This window comes from Tachysurus fulvidraco, chromosome 14 (assembly GCF_022655615.1).
Source record: "Tachysurus fulvidraco isolate hzauxx_2018 chromosome 14, HZAU_PFXX_2.0, whole genome shotgun sequence".
Classification (NCBI taxonomy): domain Eukaryota; kingdom Metazoa; phylum Chordata; class Actinopteri; order Siluriformes; family Bagridae; genus Tachysurus; species Tachysurus fulvidraco.
In genome coordinates this window covers 17,573,787-17,595,018 of record NC_062531.1, presented here as the reverse complement: position 1 = coordinate 17,595,018, position 21,232 = coordinate 17,573,787, and the positions used below count along the sequence as shown (strand labels likewise).

At 37.7% G+C, this 21,232-nt stretch overlaps 2 protein-coding genes across 9 annotated transcripts in view; both read left to right on the top strand.

The window, feature by feature from the left end:
• The first annotated feature begins 297 nt into the window (after positions 1-297).
• On the top strand, positions 298-14,847 carry aaas (achalasia, adrenocortical insufficiency, alacrimia). 3 transcript variants are annotated; one of them, XM_027170996.2, is made up of 17 exons: positions 298-454; positions 840-965; positions 4,509-4,636; positions 4,821-4,876; positions 4,985-5,076; positions 5,544-5,590; positions 5,751-5,849; positions 7,162-7,305; positions 7,808-7,928; positions 8,133-8,257; positions 8,694-8,754; positions 11,964-12,054; positions 13,187-13,259; positions 13,376-13,443; positions 13,872-13,953; positions 14,267-14,351; positions 14,612-14,847. In XM_027170996.2, exons 2-17 carry the CDS (start codon positions 855-857, stop codon positions 14,759-14,761), a joined length of 1,533 nt encoding a protein of 510 aa, XP_027026797.1. In that variant the 5' UTR covers positions 298-454; positions 840-854; the 3' UTR covers positions 14,762-14,847. The 3 variants fall into 3 exon arrangements, 2 of the variants coding, with proteins under 2 accessions (XP_027026797.1, XP_027026798.1); XM_027170997.1 differs by lacking the exon at positions 298-454 and adding an exon at positions 2,382-2,454; XR_007137755.1 differs by lacking the exon at positions 13,872-13,953 and having other exon boundaries at positions 14,612-14,727.
• A 36-nt stretch (positions 14,848-14,883) lies between these two features.
• Positions 14,884-21,232, top strand: part of LOC113658484 (cyclin-dependent kinase 17) — a 44,030-nt gene continuing 37,681 nt past the window's right edge. For all 6 annotated transcript variants that reach the window (XM_047800180.1, XM_027170992.2, XM_027170991.2 and 3 more), the window contains exon 1: positions 14,884-16,334. The gene's annotated coding sequence lies outside the window, so the exon portion shown is untranslated. The remainder of the gene's footprint in view (positions 16,335-21,232) is intronic.

Below are 21,232 nucleotides of genomic sequence, written 5' to 3'. Positions count from 1 at the left end.
AAAGGGACCAGTTTGTACGATTATTTGTTCTTAATTTACAATGAACTTTAACGACAAAAAATACAATTCCTAATTACTTCATAGAAACAACTATGCAAATCTAAGTTCATTGCTTGAGACTTTATTATGACTTTTTTATGCTAAGGGAGCTAGTTAAACCATCTCTTCCTGTCTGAACAGAATTTCCATACCTAAACAACTGAAGATTAATAAAACACATTTGTTGTACTCTCAAGCAATTGTTTTACCAAATGTGGTTATGACGTTGTAGAATGACATATAATTGACATACAATTTGAAAGTATTGCGTTCAACATTTTTGGTAGCTCTCAATGAAAGCCGAGTGATTTCATACTGTAGATGGCAGTGTTGTTTTGCCTGATACTAGGTTTGTCCCTACTGGTGTGCCGTAAAGAGCGCAGCGCGATTTCTGGAGCACAGCTAAAGGAGTCCGGTTTGTTTATTATTGACTATTCTTTCTTAATTTATAATGACCATTAACGACACAAAATAAAATCCCTACTTACTTAATATAAACGGAAAGGTCCATTGCCTGAGACTTTATTATGACTATGACTATTTTAAGCTAGGGGAGCGTTAGCTAGAAAGTTAGCTAGCTGTTTGGCTAATTACGGATAGAAACTGCTAGAGAGTTAGGTTTAGGTTAAGACTTAATTAAATTACTAGCTGACAAAACTGTAACGTTAGATATGTAGCAGGCGTTTATACTAAACTTAAACTAGCGAATAAAGACTAGTGTTTTGTGAATAAATGCTATATGCACAGTTGTGTATCACGGAGTTTGTGCCTGTAATAAGACTGGTTTGTTTTCATTTAAGGTCGCCGTGAGAACCATGTGCTCCCTCGCCTTCTTCCCGCCGCCGAGGATCAGTGGACAGGTTACTTTATATGAAGCAAATAATGAACTCGTGTGGGGAAATTCAACGGAGTGCTACGAGAAACAGGTGACACGGTGCTCTTGCTTGTGTTGCGAAAGTCCTGCTAAGTCGATTCATGGGCAAGAACGCGCTTAAAAAAACCGCTAGAGGTGTTCAGATGACGACATAAGCTAATTTACATAAACACTGTATTGTCAACATTGTTTCTATCTTAACATGGGCAGTGATTTTCTGACAACTAATAGAATAAAATTGTTTTTTTTTTGGGTTTTTTTTTTTTTGGAAATAAAAATGTTCATTTGGTTTTTGAAGACTGATCAAGAAGTTGAAGTTTGTATTTACGTAATCTATAAAAGATGCAAAACTATCATTTCTAGCTTGAATGCAGCCAAAATTAAGTAGTGATGGCGAGCAAGTAGGAGATATTCATTAAGGAATTGGATGCAGATGGGGATCACTTACTTTTATTACTTGTAAATATAGCCAAGTAGAGTTTAAAACAAGGAATTGCACAGGAAGGAGACACTGTGGTCAGTGATTTGTTGTTTTTAGTAATTGGGATAAGTGGTTGGCTATAAGGAACAATGGCTGTTAATGATTGACATTGAGAGCATAGAATCAAACAACTGCAACTCGGGCTTTACACCCTGGAGGTAAGTTGATTGCTGTCTCAGCTTGTATAACCGGCAGCAGCTGCGATGTCAGCGTTTTCTAAACAGGGCTATATTGGGAAAAATTTAATATGACAATACTGAATTGAAGGGAATTCAACCAGGTTGAGGGGTTACGATCGCTTCTTTTGTAAGAGATTATATAGTAAACAAGGCCAGACAGCCTTCTTGATTCAAAGCCCCAAATGCCACACTTGAGGTCTTGCACTCCTTGTTCATGCATGTAACTGAAGTTGTAGTCTCATTCAGTTTTATCCTTCAAAAATGTTATCATGTACCCTTAATGTGTTCATTGTCCAAATCTGTATCAAAGCAGGCTCAGCAAAGTTAAAGTAGAAGACACCAACCTCTCTACAGGTGTTTCTATAGTAATGGTGATCACATAACAGACTGAATCCCAAATGAATTCCCACTCTCTAGACATTCACTACACAGGGCAAAACATAATGACTACTATATGGTGGTGTATCAATGGTGTTTTGGGGTTGTTGTCTGGCTATTGGTTCATGTGGCTCTTGGGAATATTTAGTTTCCAAGATATTGCTAAGAATTGTGCTAAATACAGGATATTTCAGATAAAACAAAAATATTGCCACAGATAGAGCTTTGATATAGAATAGAAAGAAATCATTTAAAGAAAAAGAGTACACGTGTTTTGCAATGCAACCAATAGTTTTCAACCCTGCTGATGTACTGTGATCCAAATTGAAATGAGGTGTAGTAGAAATGAGTCAATTCATGGTTTCATTTGATAAATATTTTCAGTCTGATAAATGTGAGTGAGTGGGAGTTTGGTGCTGTGTCATTCCAGGTCAATGAGATGACTTACTTCTGAACAGGAAAGGTGAAAAAGTACAAAATACACTGAGTTTCTGGGGTACCAGGTGAGTTTGTGTTGCAGTAGGTAATATGGCATTCATTAAGATGATGATAATGGCTGAGTAGAAGTATCCGTATTAGACAGCCAGGTTAGTCTCCAGATATTCTGCTTTTGTGTCGGCAGGAAAATTTAGAAAATTTTGTCCACACAAAAATTCAAGATGCAGAAGAATTGAATCACCAATGTTTTTGCATTGCGTTTGTGAATCTATTCACTCCTAACTAATTAACCCTCCAGAACAGCCTGTTAGACAGCATTGCACAGCAACCAGCAGTGCGTAGACTGTGCTGTGGTATCTGCTTTTTAAATTGTAGAATGACTTGGATGCTGTTGCCTGCGTGTTTGTTTGTGTGTTTGCTGTTCCTTACGGTTCTGTGGTGGCTATGTTTGGAGCTTAGCACTGTGTGTGTGTGTGGGAGAGAGAGCGCGCGCGATAAGCATTGGATTCTGTTATTGTTGTGTTTCCTGTGGCTGTTGTTGATTTTGTTCGATATTGTTAAACTGTGATTTAAAACTGGATCAGTTGTAGGCAGTTTCAGACAAAAGAAGAGTTGTGCAACAAGTGGAGATCAAAACTGTAACCAGCATTCTATGCAGGCCATGATGAATCCTGATGACTGTACTCCAGTAGTGATGTTACCAGTGACACCGAAGCTCCGAGGCTTCATTGAAGCTTTGTAACGAAGCTTGATTCGTTCTGGCAAAACTACGTGACCAATGACTTCCGAAGCTTCGTTTCACACACACCCACGTGACTGCTTCGTGCGCGGTTTGCCCTCGTGTGTTGTATTGGAGTATTACATGGAATCCATTACTGTTTAGGAGAGATTATTGTTGCTAGTTGACAATGGAGCCTGTTACAAAAAGATCTGAAATGTGGGAACACTTTCATTTGATTTCGCCCAATAAGGTTATATGGATATAAATGGTTTTGTTGTGAAGCCTATTTTTATAACTTAAATCTCACTCATCATTGGGAATCGTATATATAGGATAGTAGTCATAAGTTGAAAAATATAGGAATGCGAGAAAAGCCTTTTGTGCACCGCTTAATACCATGATTGAGACCATGATAATACCATTGTCCCGATGTCCCAATATTTATGGACCTGACTGTATGTGTGTATGTATGTATAAGTGTGAATATTTTATATATATGTAACATGTTAAGGTGCAACAGACTGTACAGATACATAAATGTCCTGTGGTACAGAGCTTATTGTCAGATAGATGATTATATTAAATTAAATGCAGTGTGTGTATAGTCCAGTGTGTATAAATGCAGTGTGTGTAGTCCAGTGTTGAACTGTTGAATTTAGAGTGCAGTGTGTAACATACCATGTTGTGGAAGTATGCTGTAGGCTGTGTTAGTTATGGCTGTTAATTAGTTCACACTTACAAATAAGACTGTCTATATAGTCATGCTGAACAGGTGGACACCTGAAAGCATCCATCTAGCCTACAGTACAGTAGTCTGTAAGGCAGATTTATAATCGTGTAATTTATAATTTATAATTTATGTACCTTCAACATTCATGAGTTTGATTTTTTTTTTCTAAAAACAGTCAAACTGTCCACATTCACCATACAAGAAGTTGTCTTTATTACATTTTAATTCGGAGGTACCATGCGTATGAAATGGAACATGCTTTGGTCATGTATTTAAAATATTGATTGATTTATTTATTAATCTATCCTTAATTTGTCATTCCATTAATTTTTGCTTCTAGAATTAATGTTGTCTGGTTGTGAAACATTCTGTGATAGCGCTTTCACCAGCAGAGGTCCTCATCAAGCTCTGATTTAAAAAGCTTCGAGTAATGAACCTTTTTTGATACAATTGGGTGGAAAGCTTCACTGCTTCAAGAAAGCTCCACTCCAACAAAGCTCACACTCAACCTGCCTACTGTTCAGTGTGCAATATGTTTAAAATACTGATTACTGATACAACAAGGGCAACCTACTCTTAACATTCTAACAGATTTTTTCATTGTTATTTTATTGTTAAATTAAACCACAGCTGTTTTCGACCATACTAAAATATTTGACACATTTTAGCACTGGACACCTCCTAGCCTTCATTTTCCAAGGGAAACTCTGAAACCACACATTCGCCCAGAGAGCAGCAGCAAAGCAGCCTTCCTGGATCACAGAGATACTTTGTGGATGAGAAGTGCTGGAGCCTGGTAGACATGCACTTACACCCACACACAACCTCATTTAGAAAGTTCATCAATAGCAGATTTACTGACTAACTGATATAGGTTATATTTTGATCATGTCGAGTGAGAGACATTATATTATATTACATTATATGTTTTATTTCATAAGCAAAATCAGTATTTTTATGCTCTGACTCCTTTTTTGTAGGCGTGATGCTGGTCTTGCAGGTCTATTAGATGAAATCACTAACAGTTCTAAAGAAGGTGAGTGGCTTATTGCTGCATGATCTGACCAGTCTATTATTGATGTTTAAACCTTTTCTCATCGATCAGCCTGAATGTACTGAAGTATGTTGTTTTTTTTTCCCTCAGTACCGAAGTGGCTGACTTTGAGTTCTGGCTGTGTTTTGGCTCTTCTGCGATGGATGTCTTCATTTCATTGTTCTCTGTTTCCACATCTGACGGTGAACAGCTCTTTGACTTGACTGATTATTGTATTCATTTCCTAGTCTGTTGGTTTGCATCTTGATGTTTTTGTAGCATAGGTTTGTTGAAATGGTTTCTCTATGCTTTGGAATATGGCCTTCACATTATTGTTATGAAAAGCTCTTTTTGTTCATGATAAATTGAACATTACATGCCACAGTTGGGTATTTTGCTATGGTGATTGTGTAATGTTAACCTCCTGAAGTTATGTAAAAATCACTATTGGTCATGTAAGACATACACAGTCTCTTTAAATACTATTGACATTTTTTTAAGCAATTCTCTAAGTGAAGCACTGTGCTTTTTTTTATTCATATTTGTTATTAAGCAATTCTCTAAGTGAAGCACTGTGCTTTTTTTTTATTCATATTTGTTATTTAGTCACTTTATTGGCCTTTTGTTTCTTACAAGTGCAAAGTTAATTGATTACTGTGTTGTTCATCAGTTAAGTGGTGAGGATATGGTTGCCGAATTTTCACAAGTATTGAGTTGGTGAGTTTTTATATGAAATCATACACACACTTTTAAGTAAAAATGTTTTTTTTCTGACAGATTTTTTGTAAAGACCTTTTTAAATTCTGTTTGTCCTCTTTTTAAGTTATAAATATTATGTTGGTATCTCTCTTAAGTGTACATCCATATACTTTCTTAGGTCTGATAGTGCTATCCGAAGCTTTGCATGGCATCCTCACACAGACAAATTTGCAGTCGCCCTCCTGGATGACTCTATCAAGATCTACAACTCTCGAAGGTACACCAAGTACACAAACATAGAAGCCATTATATAAAAACAAATGCTGAAATGCTCCAATTTTGATGTTTTATGGATCACATTTATTATGTACTTTAAGATTGTTGGGACCTGAGTGATTAAACACTCAAAGGAAAAGAAATTCCGTTAGGATTTGAGTTGTGTTGAGCAATACTCTTCAGTGAAGAAGTTCTGTCATTTAAAGGTAGAGTTGGAAAGGGTTTGGAGAGGTATATATGCAGTTAGTGTGCAATGATAAGAGCTGGTGAGGTACTGGAAAGTATTTTTATGTACTATTGGGAGTTTTTCAGGATGAATGACAATTTTTTTAGAGATCAATGCGTAACTTCTCCTAACCACCAGTGGCAGTGTGAATCACTTGGATATTTTCTTGTATGTGCTCATGCATGTTGAGACCTTTAAGTTAAGTCACCTCAGTTAGTAATATATGACCTGGTTCATGCAGTGTGTAGTTGGTGCCTTGTCTCACTGATCACTAGTGCCATAAGAATACTTCAGAATACCCAGGCTGGTATGGCCCATGACATACCATGTGAAGTGGTAGTCTGGTTCTGGGAAGGTGTGGTGAGGTGCAGGTGGACCCTGGTCACTCCTTTGCAATGCTGGGACAGCATGCACAGGACCACAGCTGGCCTTGACATCTCTTTTTTTCTTCTTCTTCTTCTTCTTCTTCTTTTTTTCCGTCCTCTACCATTGCATGTCATGTCTGCTGGTGGTCCTATCCTGGTGGATTCTTCCCTGGGCAGACCTGTAGGAAATTGTTCGAAAGATTTGTTACACACACCAGGTTATCTGTGCCTGTTCTTTGATTCTCTAACTAAGAACTATGAGGACAGTAGTATTTATTGCAAAGACTGCATCAAATATCACTGTGTGACATTAACAGGGTAACAAATATCATGAAACTTTGTGCATGTATTCAGTGACAGATACTCATTTCATAAAATACAGAGTAAATTTTAATTTCCATTTAGAACATGGTTAAATAAAAAATAACTGAATTGTTGAGGTATTAGTTTTAATTGTCCTTGAGAGGTATTAACATTCTTAAACAAATTAGCTAAATACTCTGCAAGTAAGAAATTTTAATTTCCCTATAAAATGTTTATGGATCATCTTTGCATTAGGTATCGTAGCACACGTTTCTCTTGTTTGGTGTTCACATTTTCTAATGATAATAACTGCTTCACCAAATCTTTAAGAGTGATAAATCAGTATGAAAACTACAATGGTGACTGTCAACGATTTTTTTGTGTAGTAAATATATTGCACTTTTTTCCCCACCTATCAGTGCAATAACTCCGACTCTGAAGCATAGACTGCAGAGGAGTGTGAGTGCTATGCATTGGAAACCTCTGTGCGCATCGACACTGGCCGTGGCCTGCCACACCTGTCTACTCATTTGGCATGTGGACCCAAACTCACTCTCTACACGGTACTGCAACATATTCACATACACTGCCAAAACTCAAATATAATTGCAATTCCCTTTAAATTTGCGTTTCCAAAGCCTGCACGTAAACCTGTCAGTCATTTTGTCATTTTTAGAGACTGTTGCATGTTTTCAATTGTGTGTAGCTCTAGGTCAATTAAAAGAGGAATTCATCATGTGTGGTGTAGCTCATCTCATGATGGACTTTGCTTTTTCATTTGAAATTTGGCATACAGTGTGCATTTGTGAAAACAAAAACGGTTTGCGTTTGAATTATGTCAGTTTTTACGACAAATCAGAAACGCAATTGCAAATATAGTTCCTTTTTAAAATTGTCTGCAATATTGCTCCTTAATTCTCAGATGAAGGGCAATTTAAAGTACCCAGACTCATCACTGACAACTATGTCAATATTTGCAAATATTCAGATGAACTTTTAAGAACAACCTCCCTCTCTCTCTCTCTTCCCCCCTACCGCTCTCACCTACTCACACCTCACACGAAGGCCCTCTTCTGGTTGTGCTCAGGTATTAACTCATCCAGGTCATTCTCCGGTTACTTCCATTGCTTGGTCCCCTTCTGGTTCTTTGCTAGTGTCTGCTTCTCCTGTGGACACAGCTATGATGGTATGTGTCAGTATTTTATATTTCCTTTTTAAAACAGCTGATTTCTCAGCAAAACAATTGCTCATGTGATATTGTAAATATACTATCTTCACCAGATTTAGATAAAGTTTTAACAAGTTGTAATTTCTATTGTTATTTATTTTATTATTTGACTTTTATATGCCAGCAGTTACAAACCACTCAGCTGTATTTTGTGTTTTTCAGGTATGGAATGTGGCTGCAGAAATCTGTGTTCCTCTTCAGCGTGTAGGAGGTGGAGGAGTCACAAACCTGTCATGGTCTCCAGATGGCGGCAGACTGTTGGCAACCACTCCATCTGCTCTATTCAGGTATGCACAAGTATCAAGATTGACAAGGATGATTCAGAAATCTAAAAAACTGCTTTCATGTGTGACCTGCATTGTTAAGGCTGTTCATGTTTAGCTGTATTTTGATGCGTTTTGTAATTCCGGGTCAGTTGTCATTTTTGCTTATTTAAATAAATGTTCAAATTTTACTGATTTTGAAGTGATCATAGTGATCAAGTGAAACTGGACGTATTGTAGCAATTAATGCAAAGCTCATATGCTGTTTTAATAGTATTTTAATTTTATTTCTACTTGCTGATTTTTAAACAGAAACAAAATCCTGAAATATTACCAAGGGATTTTCATTATTAGAATTGTTTTCTGTTTAAATCATTTAGCTTTGAATGTCTGGGAAATTAATTGGTCTAATTTACAGAGAGATTAATTTTTGTGTGTCGGTGTGTGTGCGTACCTATAGGGTTTGGGAAACAAAGATGTGGACCTGTGAACGATGGCCGTGTCTGAAAGGGCGCTGTCAGGTAAGAGAGAGCATAATATCATAAACCAAAACCTTTCATCAAAGTTGTCCTAAAACCTAACCGTTTGTTTCACAATTCATGCATAACACTTAAGTCTTTAATTAGTCAATGTTAGTCAACTAGTCATCATTTAGGGCTTTGAAAGATTAACTTGGTCAGAAGGCATTGAAAATGGCACGTTTGGTGAGATTGCAAGATTCTGACCTCAACAGCGGCATTGGGATGCAGCGAGGAGGCATAACTCAGCATTTCCAGAGCCTGGAACAGGTTTAGAAGGTCTGGTAGTGTGAGTAGAAGGCATGGTTGAGGAAGACAATGGGTCACAAAACCAAATCAAGACTGATACTTGACCCTGAATGCCTGCAGAAATCGTTTCATGCCTGCATTCAGCCTGCAAAATGACCTTCAGGAGGCAACAGAGGTGCGAGTGTCCAATCAGACTGTAAGCCAGAAGACCAGCTCTGAGGGTGCCTCTTTCAGAACACATTAACTGGCACGTCTGCAGTGGGCCACAGAACACCACAGGTGCACACTGAATGAGTGGGGTACAGTGCACTTCACAGATGAGTCCTGGTTCTGTGTGAACTTCCTGGACAGGCGTAGGAGGCTCTGGCATTACCCTCAGGAGAGAGATTTGCCACAAAATGTTGTACAGCTGACAGTTTTGGTGGCTCATCGGTTTGGAGAGCCATCACCATGGGTGGAAGGACAGAGTGTCATTGTCAAAAATGGCATCCTTGCCCCTTTTCCACCGGAAAGAACCGGGTGCTGGTTCAGAGCTAGCGCTAGTGCTGGTTCAAAGTTGGTTCCACTGGCGAACCTTCTAAGAACCGGTTTGCCTTTCCACCGGCTAGAGAGCCATCACAGCGCCGAGTGTGACGTCACTGTATACGTGTCACGTGTCCCAGCAACGTTAGCGCAGCAGTGGCAAACACAAACACAACAACAATGGCGGATGTTGCTTTACTGTTAATGCTCATGGCTTTGCGAACCTACATTGGCATCCAAACGCGGCGAATAAAACGTGTACGTGCGGCTCCGTGTAATCTGTATAAACGGAGGTTGTAATCGATAAAGTACGTAACGTTATTTTATCGTTAACACCGAAAAAAATTAGCCTTAGCATGTAGCTACCTACTATCATGTGTGCCGATAAGTGATTATATTGCGGTAAAGTAAAAGTGTATGAAACATTAGTATACTTAAGGTACATTATCAAATGCGCTAACAGTAGCCCCGCCCCAAGCGGTTCTTAAGTCTAGACCAGCAACGTTTTGGTGCTACTTAAGAACCACTTTTCCTGGTTCGGAGCCGGTGCTTTGGCGGTCGAAACAGAAAGAACTGGTTCTAAATTAGGCTCTGGCTCCGAACCAGCACTCGAACTGCCTCGGTGGAAAAGGGGCACCTGACAGGCCAGATGTATAGGGGTGAAATCCTGAGACCAGTTGTGTGACCTTATGCTGGTGCAGTATAGCCAGATTTCATGTGTATGGATGACAATGCCTGCCCACATAGAGCAAGACTGGTGATGGAATTCTTGGAGTAGGAAGGCATCTTAAGGATAGTGTAGCCAGCCCGGTCACCTGACTTGAACCTCATTGAACACATTTGGGAGCATCTGCAGGCATGTCAGATCCCTCCAGGAATCCGTGTGGAGTTGCAAACAGCGTTGCTGGATGAATGGCAAGCGGCTCTGATCAATGTCAGAGGTGGTAACTGACTACTGACTGGTTGTCTTCGGGCTGGGCGATAAAAAGATAACGATATGTATCACGATAGACACGTGATCGATAGCGATAAAAAATGTGCTCGATAAGATGTTCGATATTTTTTATTCTTCGTCGGAAGAAAACAGAAGTTGCGAAGCAAGTCTGGTTGCATTAACAAAGGCACTCACTCTCTGGTAACCTAGCAACTTGGGGAGTGACACTCTAACAGCCAATCATGTAACAGTATCAAGTTTGGTTGCGCCATATCGTTGTCTCATGCTGGTGCTGGATTCCTCTTCGGTAACCGGCAACAGATAAGCAAAAAATGAGTGCCGCAGCGAGCGAGGAAATTGTAAATAAAAGAGGGAAAGACAGCTCGCCAGTATGGCAGTTTTTTGGATATTATAACTAGGGCTGAAACGATTTCTCGAGTAACTCGATAACAAAAATTGTTCGAGGCAAATTCCCAAGTCACAAACGGGTCCAAAAGGCTGAAAGCATAATAAAATGTATAAAGTGAAAGTGACGTGACATACGGCTAAGTATGGTGACCCATACTCAGAGTTCGTTCTCTGCATTTGACCCATCCAAAGTGCACACACACAGCAGTGAACACACACCCGGCGCAGTGAATATATTCATATTACATAATGCTAATCTGTTCTCCATATTTTTTTTGCTTAATGGTGTTTTTTTTCCTTTTCACTTTGAATTGCATGTACTGCACTTATTAGTTTACCTTTTTTTATTTATTTAAATTACTTCTAGGCTAACTAAACTTAGTTTTATAATCTCATATATGGAATATGTCTGTTTTCTAAAAATCAGATACCCAACAATAAGAGACTCAAGAAAGAAAACAATTTTTTAAATACTTTAAGAATGTACATTTAGACATTGGTCTGACTTGCATCACACCCAAGGAAGAGGTGCTGATTTAAACCAGTATTGTGTATTAAAAGTATTGTCAGGTGGGGGTGTGCATGTGTTTTACTGTGGTGCAGCCAGCTGCTGTGAATTCTATGTAGTATAAAAATTGTAGGTGCATGTTTAGATGATTTTCATGTATAAAATTCAGTAATGTTATCTTTTTAATAAGATCTTTTTTACTTTAAATTCAGTTTTTGAATATACTGCTACCTCTTCACTGTTGCTATTCATTAATGAACCATGATTTACTGTTTTTAAGCTAAAAGAGAGAGCCTCAATTTAAATTGGTATATGGACATTATTTTGTCTAGAAAGCAGATTGATTGAGATTTCAATGGTAACCATATATATATATGTGCAAATGTCTCATCAAATCAGGTCATGCTACCTGCATGGCTCTGTTGTTCTGATTTATAATCAGCTGATCATAGAATATTTGAATGCATTATGAAAATGTAATGTCCCACAGAAAGAGATTTAAAAAGTTACAAAGTGCATGTATGAATGAAGTTCATTTTAAGTAAGTTGAATTATACTGTGTAATGCTTTGTATGTTTATTTAACCCCCAGTCAGGGTGCTGGAGTCCTGATGGAAGTAGACTGTTGTTCTGCATTCAGGGAGAATCCGTAATCTATGCACTTACTTTTTCAGACATGACAGGTAATAAATACTATTTTATCATTATAGTTTATAATCATTTATCCTACTACACTTTGTACAATTGGGAAGAAAATTACAGAAGAGATTACGTGCCTTATAATTATTATATATCAAATTCTCTAAACCTTTCATTCTTTGTGAAGAAAGGTTGCTCTTTATATTTGCTATCGTAGGGCAGAGCAGAGACGGTAATTGGATGCAAAACACAGTCTGTTTATTTAAGATAGGTGAGGATAGAGAAAAGGTGCAGCAGTGAAAAGTTAGCAAACTTGTTCTGAGAGTTTAGGCCTCGGTGAGGGGTTCCAAAGGAGGAAAGCAGGAGTGTGGCGCAGGCTCGACAGGCAGGCGAAGTGTTGTTAAGCCAGAGGATTCTGTAAAGAAAACAGCAGAGGGAGACAGCACGTTAGTTCCATCTGTAAAGGAAACAGCAGGGGGAGACAGCGCGTTAGTTACCTTCCTCCAGCTGCCGAGCCTGGCTGTCTGATGTGCATTTCTGTTGGAGAGTGAATGAGGGATGTAGGGAGTCTAACCAGGGGTGATGGGGATACAAAGGACCAGGAACATGTATATTAATGTGAAATAACTGTGTTTTGAACAGTTTTCCAAACTCCTGGCTGTAGACAGTTCTTGGCTCTGTGTGTTGGCATGGCATTCAGTACACTACACTAACAATTGAACACCAGGCTTATACATTACACATCACTCACCTTAAGGATTTATTGAGACGATACATTTCCACGTCGTCTCGAGTAAATCTGAACTGATTGTTACTTGAACAAATGGAGCCACAATTTCATCTTTTGACATCAAACACAAGTGTCATCAGTATGAAGCAAAAACAAAAGAATTGGCCCTGCTTTTCCAGTACCTCTAGTGGAGTCTACAATTAAGTTTATTTTTTGACTGTAGAGCATTCAGAGCTCTGATCAGCCTATTCCTTCTATTAATTCTTCTGATTTTTCGTGCCTTATTCCTTAAATGCCCAAAGATTCATTCCTTTTGCATTGTCTATTGTGTATTTGTGTACATCAGCCTTTATCTAAACCTTCGTAGAACACTGGAAAAATGTTTTCTGAGGTGTATAATGATTAGAGTCCATGGTTAAAGGACTAATTAATATCACTGATTGCAGGTGGGCCAAAATCTGCTGCAGTGGTGGCTGATCTCTCTGAGACTACCTTCAGTGTGCCTGGTGGTGACATTGTGTAAGTTGTTCTGTGCACCTAGAGATGTGCATTATTCTATTTTTCTATTCAGATGTGCATTATACTATTTTTGCATGAATGAATTATTGAAATTATTCTTATTGTATGCTAATCAGAGTTGGAGGTGAAGTTCAGTCTCTTGCCTGGGATCCCTCTGGAGAGAGGCTGGCTGTGATTCTGAAAGGTATGGGGAAAACACTTGTTCATTTAAAAAAAAAAGACATTTAATATTTCGTAATATTTGACTGTAACTGTTGGCTAGCAGAGATGATTATGATGATGATGATGATTATTATTATTATTATTATTATTATTATTATTATTATTATTATTATTATCATCAGATATTTTCTCTGTTGTCCAAGTGCAAGATTTACACTCTGGCAATTATTTTCAACAAACTCCCAGTCAGGTCATACTCATGATTTTAATCAAGACGGGTTTCTGCTTCTAATGAAAGCTACTGTGATCCTTTTTATGTCCAAGTGAGATGCACAAGTCACTGACTATAATGGTAGTTTTGGATTTCAGAGAATTCATTTCATTTGTTTTCAGAGAAAACAAATAATTGCAGCAAATACCAGCCAATCAGTTTACAGTTTTCCTTAACAGGTAATGCAGAATCCTCTAATCATTCTGCCATCATTGTTGTCTTCAAAACACGCTCAAGCCCCATCTTTGAGTTACTTCCATGGTGAGTATAATGATTTGTTGGAGGGGGGGCAGGGACTGCAGTGTTTCAGTCAGATTCAGAGATTGGCTGTGCAAAGGCGAACTATTTAAGGCCCAGTTAGTTTTAATAGATTCCAGTGTAATTCCTGTCTTGGCTCATTATTGTTTATAATAATAGTAAGTGGACAAAGGACAAAATTATATGCTGAAAAAAAGCAACACATGATTTTCAGGGTTTTTTTTTTTTGGTCTAGTGAGCATATACTTTTTGTACAATTATCACAAATATCCCATTACATGCCATGTTTACATGGCTGCTTTGTACTTTATTTTAGCGGCTTTGTGAAAGGGGAGGCTGGAACAGAGCCACGACTGATGCAGTTCCAGCCTGTCTTTCAGCATGGTGCATTGCTCACTGTGGTGAGTATATTGTGTTACATGATTTTGGGCTTGTTTGGGTTTTTTTTTTCCATGTATACAGCTTTCCATTTAAAAACATCATGATGGAATGTAATTATTATAAAATATCACAATAATTTGTCCAGAACCATTGACCTAAAAATGTCCACATTTGTTTCAAGGAGGTTTCAACTGCACTTTGGTGTAGCTTAATTTGAATAATTCACATTCTCAAATTAAGTCAAGCCATTCACTGTTACAGTAATCATTTCTCTTTGCAGTGTTGGTCAAATGGGCGTATCACTCATGTGCCTTTCTACTTTGTTGGTGTGGGGAAGCAATGTTCAACTGGAAGCCCTCCACTTCCCCACTTCACCAGCAAGACAGAAGCATACAATATACACACCCTCTATACACAACAAATGTCCTGAACTCATTTGTGTATATAGGCCTCAACCAGTACTTGTCTATGGACATATTTCAAAGTATACTTGATTACAATTTCATTGCGCATAAATGTGGCTTTTTTCATTTCTTTATAATTTGATTATAATATTGGATAATTTTCCTTCAGAAATTCATGTTTCCCCAAAAACATTTTCTTAACAATTTGAATTTTTCATATTTTTAATTTCATGCTGTTAACATCAATTTATTAGAGGACTGTAGCTGAAAATTTAGCTACTTCAGTTATCAAATAAACCAACAATATATGTCACTATATGTATAAGCCATAATGTAAAAAAAACCTCTTTGACAGATGATATAAAAAAACATTGTTAAATTAATAATGTTGCAGTGGTACCTGTCAAGGGGTTGGATATATTAGGCAGCAGATGGTATGTTGGAAGTAGGAGAATGGGTAAGGATTGTAAGGATCTTGATTAGGATGAGCGTCTGCTGAACATAGATTTGAATTTTCGCATTAATGTTATTTAACAAGGTTTGATGGTAAAATAACTCATTAGGCAAATGTAAAGGCAACTCCAATTAATACCAAAATTCAGCCATGTCACCATTGCTTTTGGTTACAAAACTATCCAGCAATCATGTCTCAAGCTGACAGTTGAGTAAGGTAGGAAATGTTAAAAAGACAAATCACTTTAAAATATAAAGTACAGGGAAAAAGTAGCATGAGCTAAATTCCTGCCTGTGATTAAAGAAGCATTACGATGACTTGCAGAAAACCCTCAACACACTGAGCACTTTACACCAGAGAATGGCCTGAAATGTACAGCAGCCAAAGTGCTCATGGAGGACAGGACCGAAGGTTAAGCAGTGAGTCAGTCAGTCAGTCAAGACTTGGATCTTTAGTGCATGTTTATCAGCAGTCTGAATTTTAGTCTGTATCATTTACTCTAGTATATAAAAGCATACAAGATCCTGAAAAAATAAATTAATAAAAATCAGTGATTTAGAGTCATTTAAAGTAATTTAAGGCAAGTTTAGAGCTGCTATTTGTCTAGAACGATGGTGATGACTAAAATAAGGAGGAAGTGATCACTACTAGACTAGCACAGACGGGGAAAAAAACAAAAACTACAATTCTAAACCTTCTTTAAACCCCTGTACCGCTTCGCTGATTAAAAACAGCAACAGCAACAACAAAAACACAGTTGATGTCGTATGTTTTGTGGAAACCTCTCCCACACCTCTTGCAGTGTTTTCCGGGATGGATAGTGTAGCATGCTCCGGCTACGCTGTGTGTAAGTGTGTGAGTGCTCGGTGTTCGGGCATCCGGCATCCCCCCGTGGTCAAGGACGAGGATGTGCTGGTGTAGTGGGAGAGGAAGTGGATGAGGGGTCCGGGTGAAACCTCCAGTGTCTACACTGCTGAAAGAGTGTCATAACTGCGTACATTAGCTTTCTTTAATTTCATATAATTTATTTATTAATTTATTTGTCCGCGTTTCAAACGCGAAGTTGACGCAGTGAGTTCAGTTGTGGCTCAGGACGCTGGGACACTGCGGCTGGAGTGTGGGACCACCCCGGGATTTCATCACAGGTACAAACAGGACATGCTTTCTAGTTAATCAGCACTGACTCACACCTTTATTTTAAATGTATTTAAATACTTACCTATCGAACAGCGCATATTGTCCAGTATGCACTGTTTGAGTACTATATTATTTTATCTAGTTTATTCGCATGAAAATTTTATATTAACAATACTGTTGTGTTTGGTTAAAAAAAAAAAAAAACAACAATAACCGCCGTGGGGTTAATTTTTGCTTCTAACAAAGTCGTTAAACCGTGCACATGAGCTACTAAACTATTCTGCTACTGCTGGCTAACTTCAGCTAGCAAGCTAAGAACAACAATATGCTAACTAGCTACTTGTTTTAATAAGCATTCACATCTCGGTTGTTGGCTAACCAGGTTTTGGGGAGACGGGCTACTTATCGGGACAAACTGGAAATCGTTTAAGTTGAGTACATTAACTGAGATGCAGTTCTCATAGATTGGCTAGCAGGCTAACTAGCTAGCCAACATAAGTGGTCTTTGGACACCGCAAGCAGGATAATTATATCGCAGGTTATTTCGGTAGTGGTTTTGTCATTGGCAACAAAGATGCACTGTTATGAAAGAAACTTAATTCCGCATGTGTGTTCGCAGAAAATGAACTCGCTTTGTCTTGTTCCGTGTCTTCGAAAGCACCACTTAATTGAAATGCAAAGCCTTCCCAGTTCGCACTGAGAGGGCGACGCTGTTCAAAATCGGTCCTTGTTCGAAATCGCGATCCACCTTAAATAGTTGTAGTTACGGTGTTCAGTCTGTAGATGGCTCATTCTTTCATGATTCTGATCTGGCTTGTAGTGGATCCAGACTCTTATCACGTGAATACACGCTAGATGAGACAGCAAGTCCATCAGACACACACGTGTATACATCCATGCACTCATATAGTAGTTTTGCAATTTCAGGGAACCTTCTAGCGAGGAAACCAGGGAACCTGAAGAAAATCCACAGAGTACACAAGGAGAATTTGTTAGACTATACTGAATTGACTTGCTCATTGTGTTTTTGTTGGCATTAAAATATCTCTCAACCATTTTCAACTTTAAAAGTCTCATATGATTCATTTAATTCCTAATTTTCCTGTTCAGATTTTCGATCAACTTGGGTCACCCTCAACTTAAATCCAGCCAGATATAAAAACACCATAATGCTAATAGATTGATGTCTGCTCGTCATATCAATATATGGTTCTGCCTTAAACTATTGGGGAAAGTCGGTGACACAATTGTCTAGAATGACTTTGTATTTTGTAGCAATGAAGATTTCCCTTCATTGGAAGTAAGGGGTCCAAACAAGAAATTAAAAATTTCCAAATGCCCCATTTTCCAGAATGTGGATTAAGGGGATATAAGGGGTTTGCCGTAACCCGACAGACCCAGTCAATGTAGGACAGACAAAATTTTTTTTATTTTTTTTATTTAAGTCCGACCGACTTGCCGGTTGTAAATTTGCGTTAAGACTGACCAATTTTTTTTTTACTCTTCAAACAACTAATACAAAAGCAATAAAATAATAATTATATTTTAGTAAGTACTGTAAATATATTAATTGCCTAGGCCTACATATAAACAAAGGCTACGTTCTTTCTTTTAAATAAAAACCCGTGACGTCATATATGTTTACACTATTGGTAAACGCATGTCATACTATGGCCTGTGAGTCCGCTTCGTCTCATACTCTCATTCACTGTCAGAGTCAACGGTTCGCGCTTGGTAATGATGGCTGCGGCTGCAGTAAAAAAATTGTTTGCGGTCACCGTTCAGAATCATACGGGTTTCGGCAGCATAATACATCTAAAAATACATTAAAACAGCTCGACACCGCTTTAACTTGGCACGGAGTTCTGGAAAAACTGAGCATCAAAATGAGATTTGCAATGATGCGCCCGAAGGCACGGGTTGAAGACCCAGTCAGTGACGTCACGATATGCTAATTTATTTAAATTCATACCTACGTAATCACCATCACCAAATTTACATTGAAACTTGAAAAAAAAATATAGACCTACCTACCAACTTTTTTTTTTAACTGTTACTGCAAACCAAAATATTTTTACGGATGGCCTCAGCCTAAAAAATAACAAAAAGAATTACACAATAGTGTGTATCACTTAAATAGGATCATTTTGACCTCTGGCACAACAGGCCTGTAATAAGTCTGCTTCACCATTTACATTGTATAAAATGGCTATTTATTTGATGACTACTTAAGTACACAAATAAATACCTACAGCTTAGATGAATGGTAGTGTGCAATTTGTTGGACATTGTCTCAAAGGCTAGGTGACAGGAGCTAGATGACTTGTAATGTCTTTGATTACATTTTTGTCCTAGACTTCATGGGACTAGTAACATTCCAAGAGAAAACCTTCAAGTGTTTTGTCTTTTTTACAGTTTGTACTTATAACAGAGCCAGTGCTCTACCACTTTATCCAAGAGATTTCAGACTGATATTAACAACGATACAATTCTTACTCTTCTGTTTGCATAATATGGCTCCTCGCTGGACCATGGCTAGATTAGTTTGGAGCTGAATTGTGGAGTTCAATGGAGGTGTTGGGAAACATTATCCATAATGAGCAATAATTTAGCCACGATTCTCCCCTGAAGACCCAAAATGAAAACAAATTAATTTATTCATTCTGCTGGCATCTTAGCAACCTAATGAGGTTTGTTTTGTGGTAAATGCTCTAGAGAAGACAAATTGTTGCCTGTTTTGTCCAAATAAAGTGGGCTATAGTACTGCACACAGCTGGTCAACACAAGCCTTAAGAAGGTTTTTATTTTTCCAAAAGTGTTTTATTGTTAATTACCATTGTAAAAAATAAAAGGGTCCTCAGTGTGTAATGTGTCATAGGTGAAGACTTTTTTCCTTATTAGACAAACAAATTTGATCAAATTTATTGATATGTACTTTCACCTAACTGATGGAAAACATAAAAAATGTTTGCGATGTATGCCATGGGGAGTCAGTATCTGCAAACTAACCTTTGGTAATGATAAAGATGGTTAAAAAAACGAGACGCTCTCAAGCAGCATGACCAGGAGATATTGTTAACATTAATCTGAGCAGTAACATTAGCTATCTAGCATTTTATCCTGAGAGAATGTGCTTATTAAACTGGTGAGAATGTTATAATCATAAAGGAAACATGGGCTTAACATTGTATTTTAATAAGTAAATCACCACCATAAAGAAGGATCCCAAAAGAACAACCACCCAAATAGCATAATAATGGCATATCATTAGAACATTCAGTCTTATGGGAACTTTAATAATTAGTTTGAACATTTGTTGATGTGAGACATGACGGCATTTGTAGGAATTTATACAACATAACATGACTCATTCAATTCTATTGTACTACATGCCACACAGAAAACAGTGTCTTCTACCGGTGCAATATCGTACCTGCAGTCATTTAAGGTGGAATGGCGCGTGCTAACAAAGCTGCACTTTTTCCCCTTGAGAAACCAACTTCAGCCTCTTGTAAAAGTGCAAAGAAACCATATAATGTGAATTTGTTTTGTACAATTACAAGCCCACATCAATGAACACAGACTTTTCCTTGTAAGCTTTAGCTTTGTACATATTAGAGTGCAGCATAAAGCATATTGGCAGACTAATGTATTAAGTATGGGAGCTAGTTAAACTGTGCTGGAAAAGAAAACGGTTTATTTGGTTCAGTGGTAACATTTGTTTAATAGGAATGTCACCACAGATGCCTACATTCTACAGTGATTAAACTACAAAGATTGTCTTTGAGGAGTGAGCTCCACTTTGAGTGGAGCCCATTGTGTGCTGAACTTAAGACACAAACTTTGTATTACAGGGTCCCTACAGCTGCTAATAATATTAGTGATGTTTTTGTGCCTACTTCAGTTTCAGTGCCCCTTGGGGAAAGATTTGATTGATGCTTCTTTGTATTATTTTTTTTGTGTGTGTCTTTCGTTCTAGTATTGGTTATTGATCCATGTGTGTAGGTGTATATAAGTGACCTTTCGTGTAAAGCCAGCTAGCTACATAATGAGAGTTTGTGGCTCTTAATTGAACTTTTTAGGCAATGAATTGATTTGTCATTTATTTATATGTTGTTTTGAAAATAAAAAATACATTTGGGAACTAATAGGCTAGTCATCATGATATAGCTGTTTGGATCGAAAAGAGTATATTTTGGTATTGGATGGTTTGATTGGTCATGGAACTGCTTAACCCTCCTGCAGACCTCGTCTGAATTCCTATGCAAATTAGGAGCGCCGAGTCAAGTTGACCTTGTCTGTTTTGACTGCTTATAAAAAATTAAGTATATATGATAGCCTTTTTTTCTCACCTTTTTGTCTAACTTGTGTACAACATATTAACATATTTTGCAAAATTTTTTTGTAATATTTGGTATAATAAACCTCATTAATATGCAAAAATGCCTCATTATTTAGTGGAAAAAAAGAGAAATTTTGAATTATTTTCACTATAGAGGCACAAAAGTTAATGCACAATTACAAGCTGGTATACAAAGCCAGGAGATTGTTTTGAAACCATTTTGACCATTTTTAATGTCAGTAACTAATATAACCTGTTTTTTTCAAGGTCAAATTGACTTGAATGCTTATAAATCAAAAATTCTACAATGATCACCATCCTGTGTGATCAGCTTACATTTGTTATGTCTATTTTGCCTACCAGATGCCATCTGATCACCCAAAAACGGGCTATACACACGCACACACCACTCAAAAACATGGCATAATATGATTTGAATATGAAAACACGTGTGTGTGTGTGTGTAAAGCTTGTTGGTAGAAGGAGAAGAGAAGATATTGTCCCCAGCTGGACAAATGCATATAACAAGTGTGAAATATTTACAAATGAGTAGCTTTTGTTTTG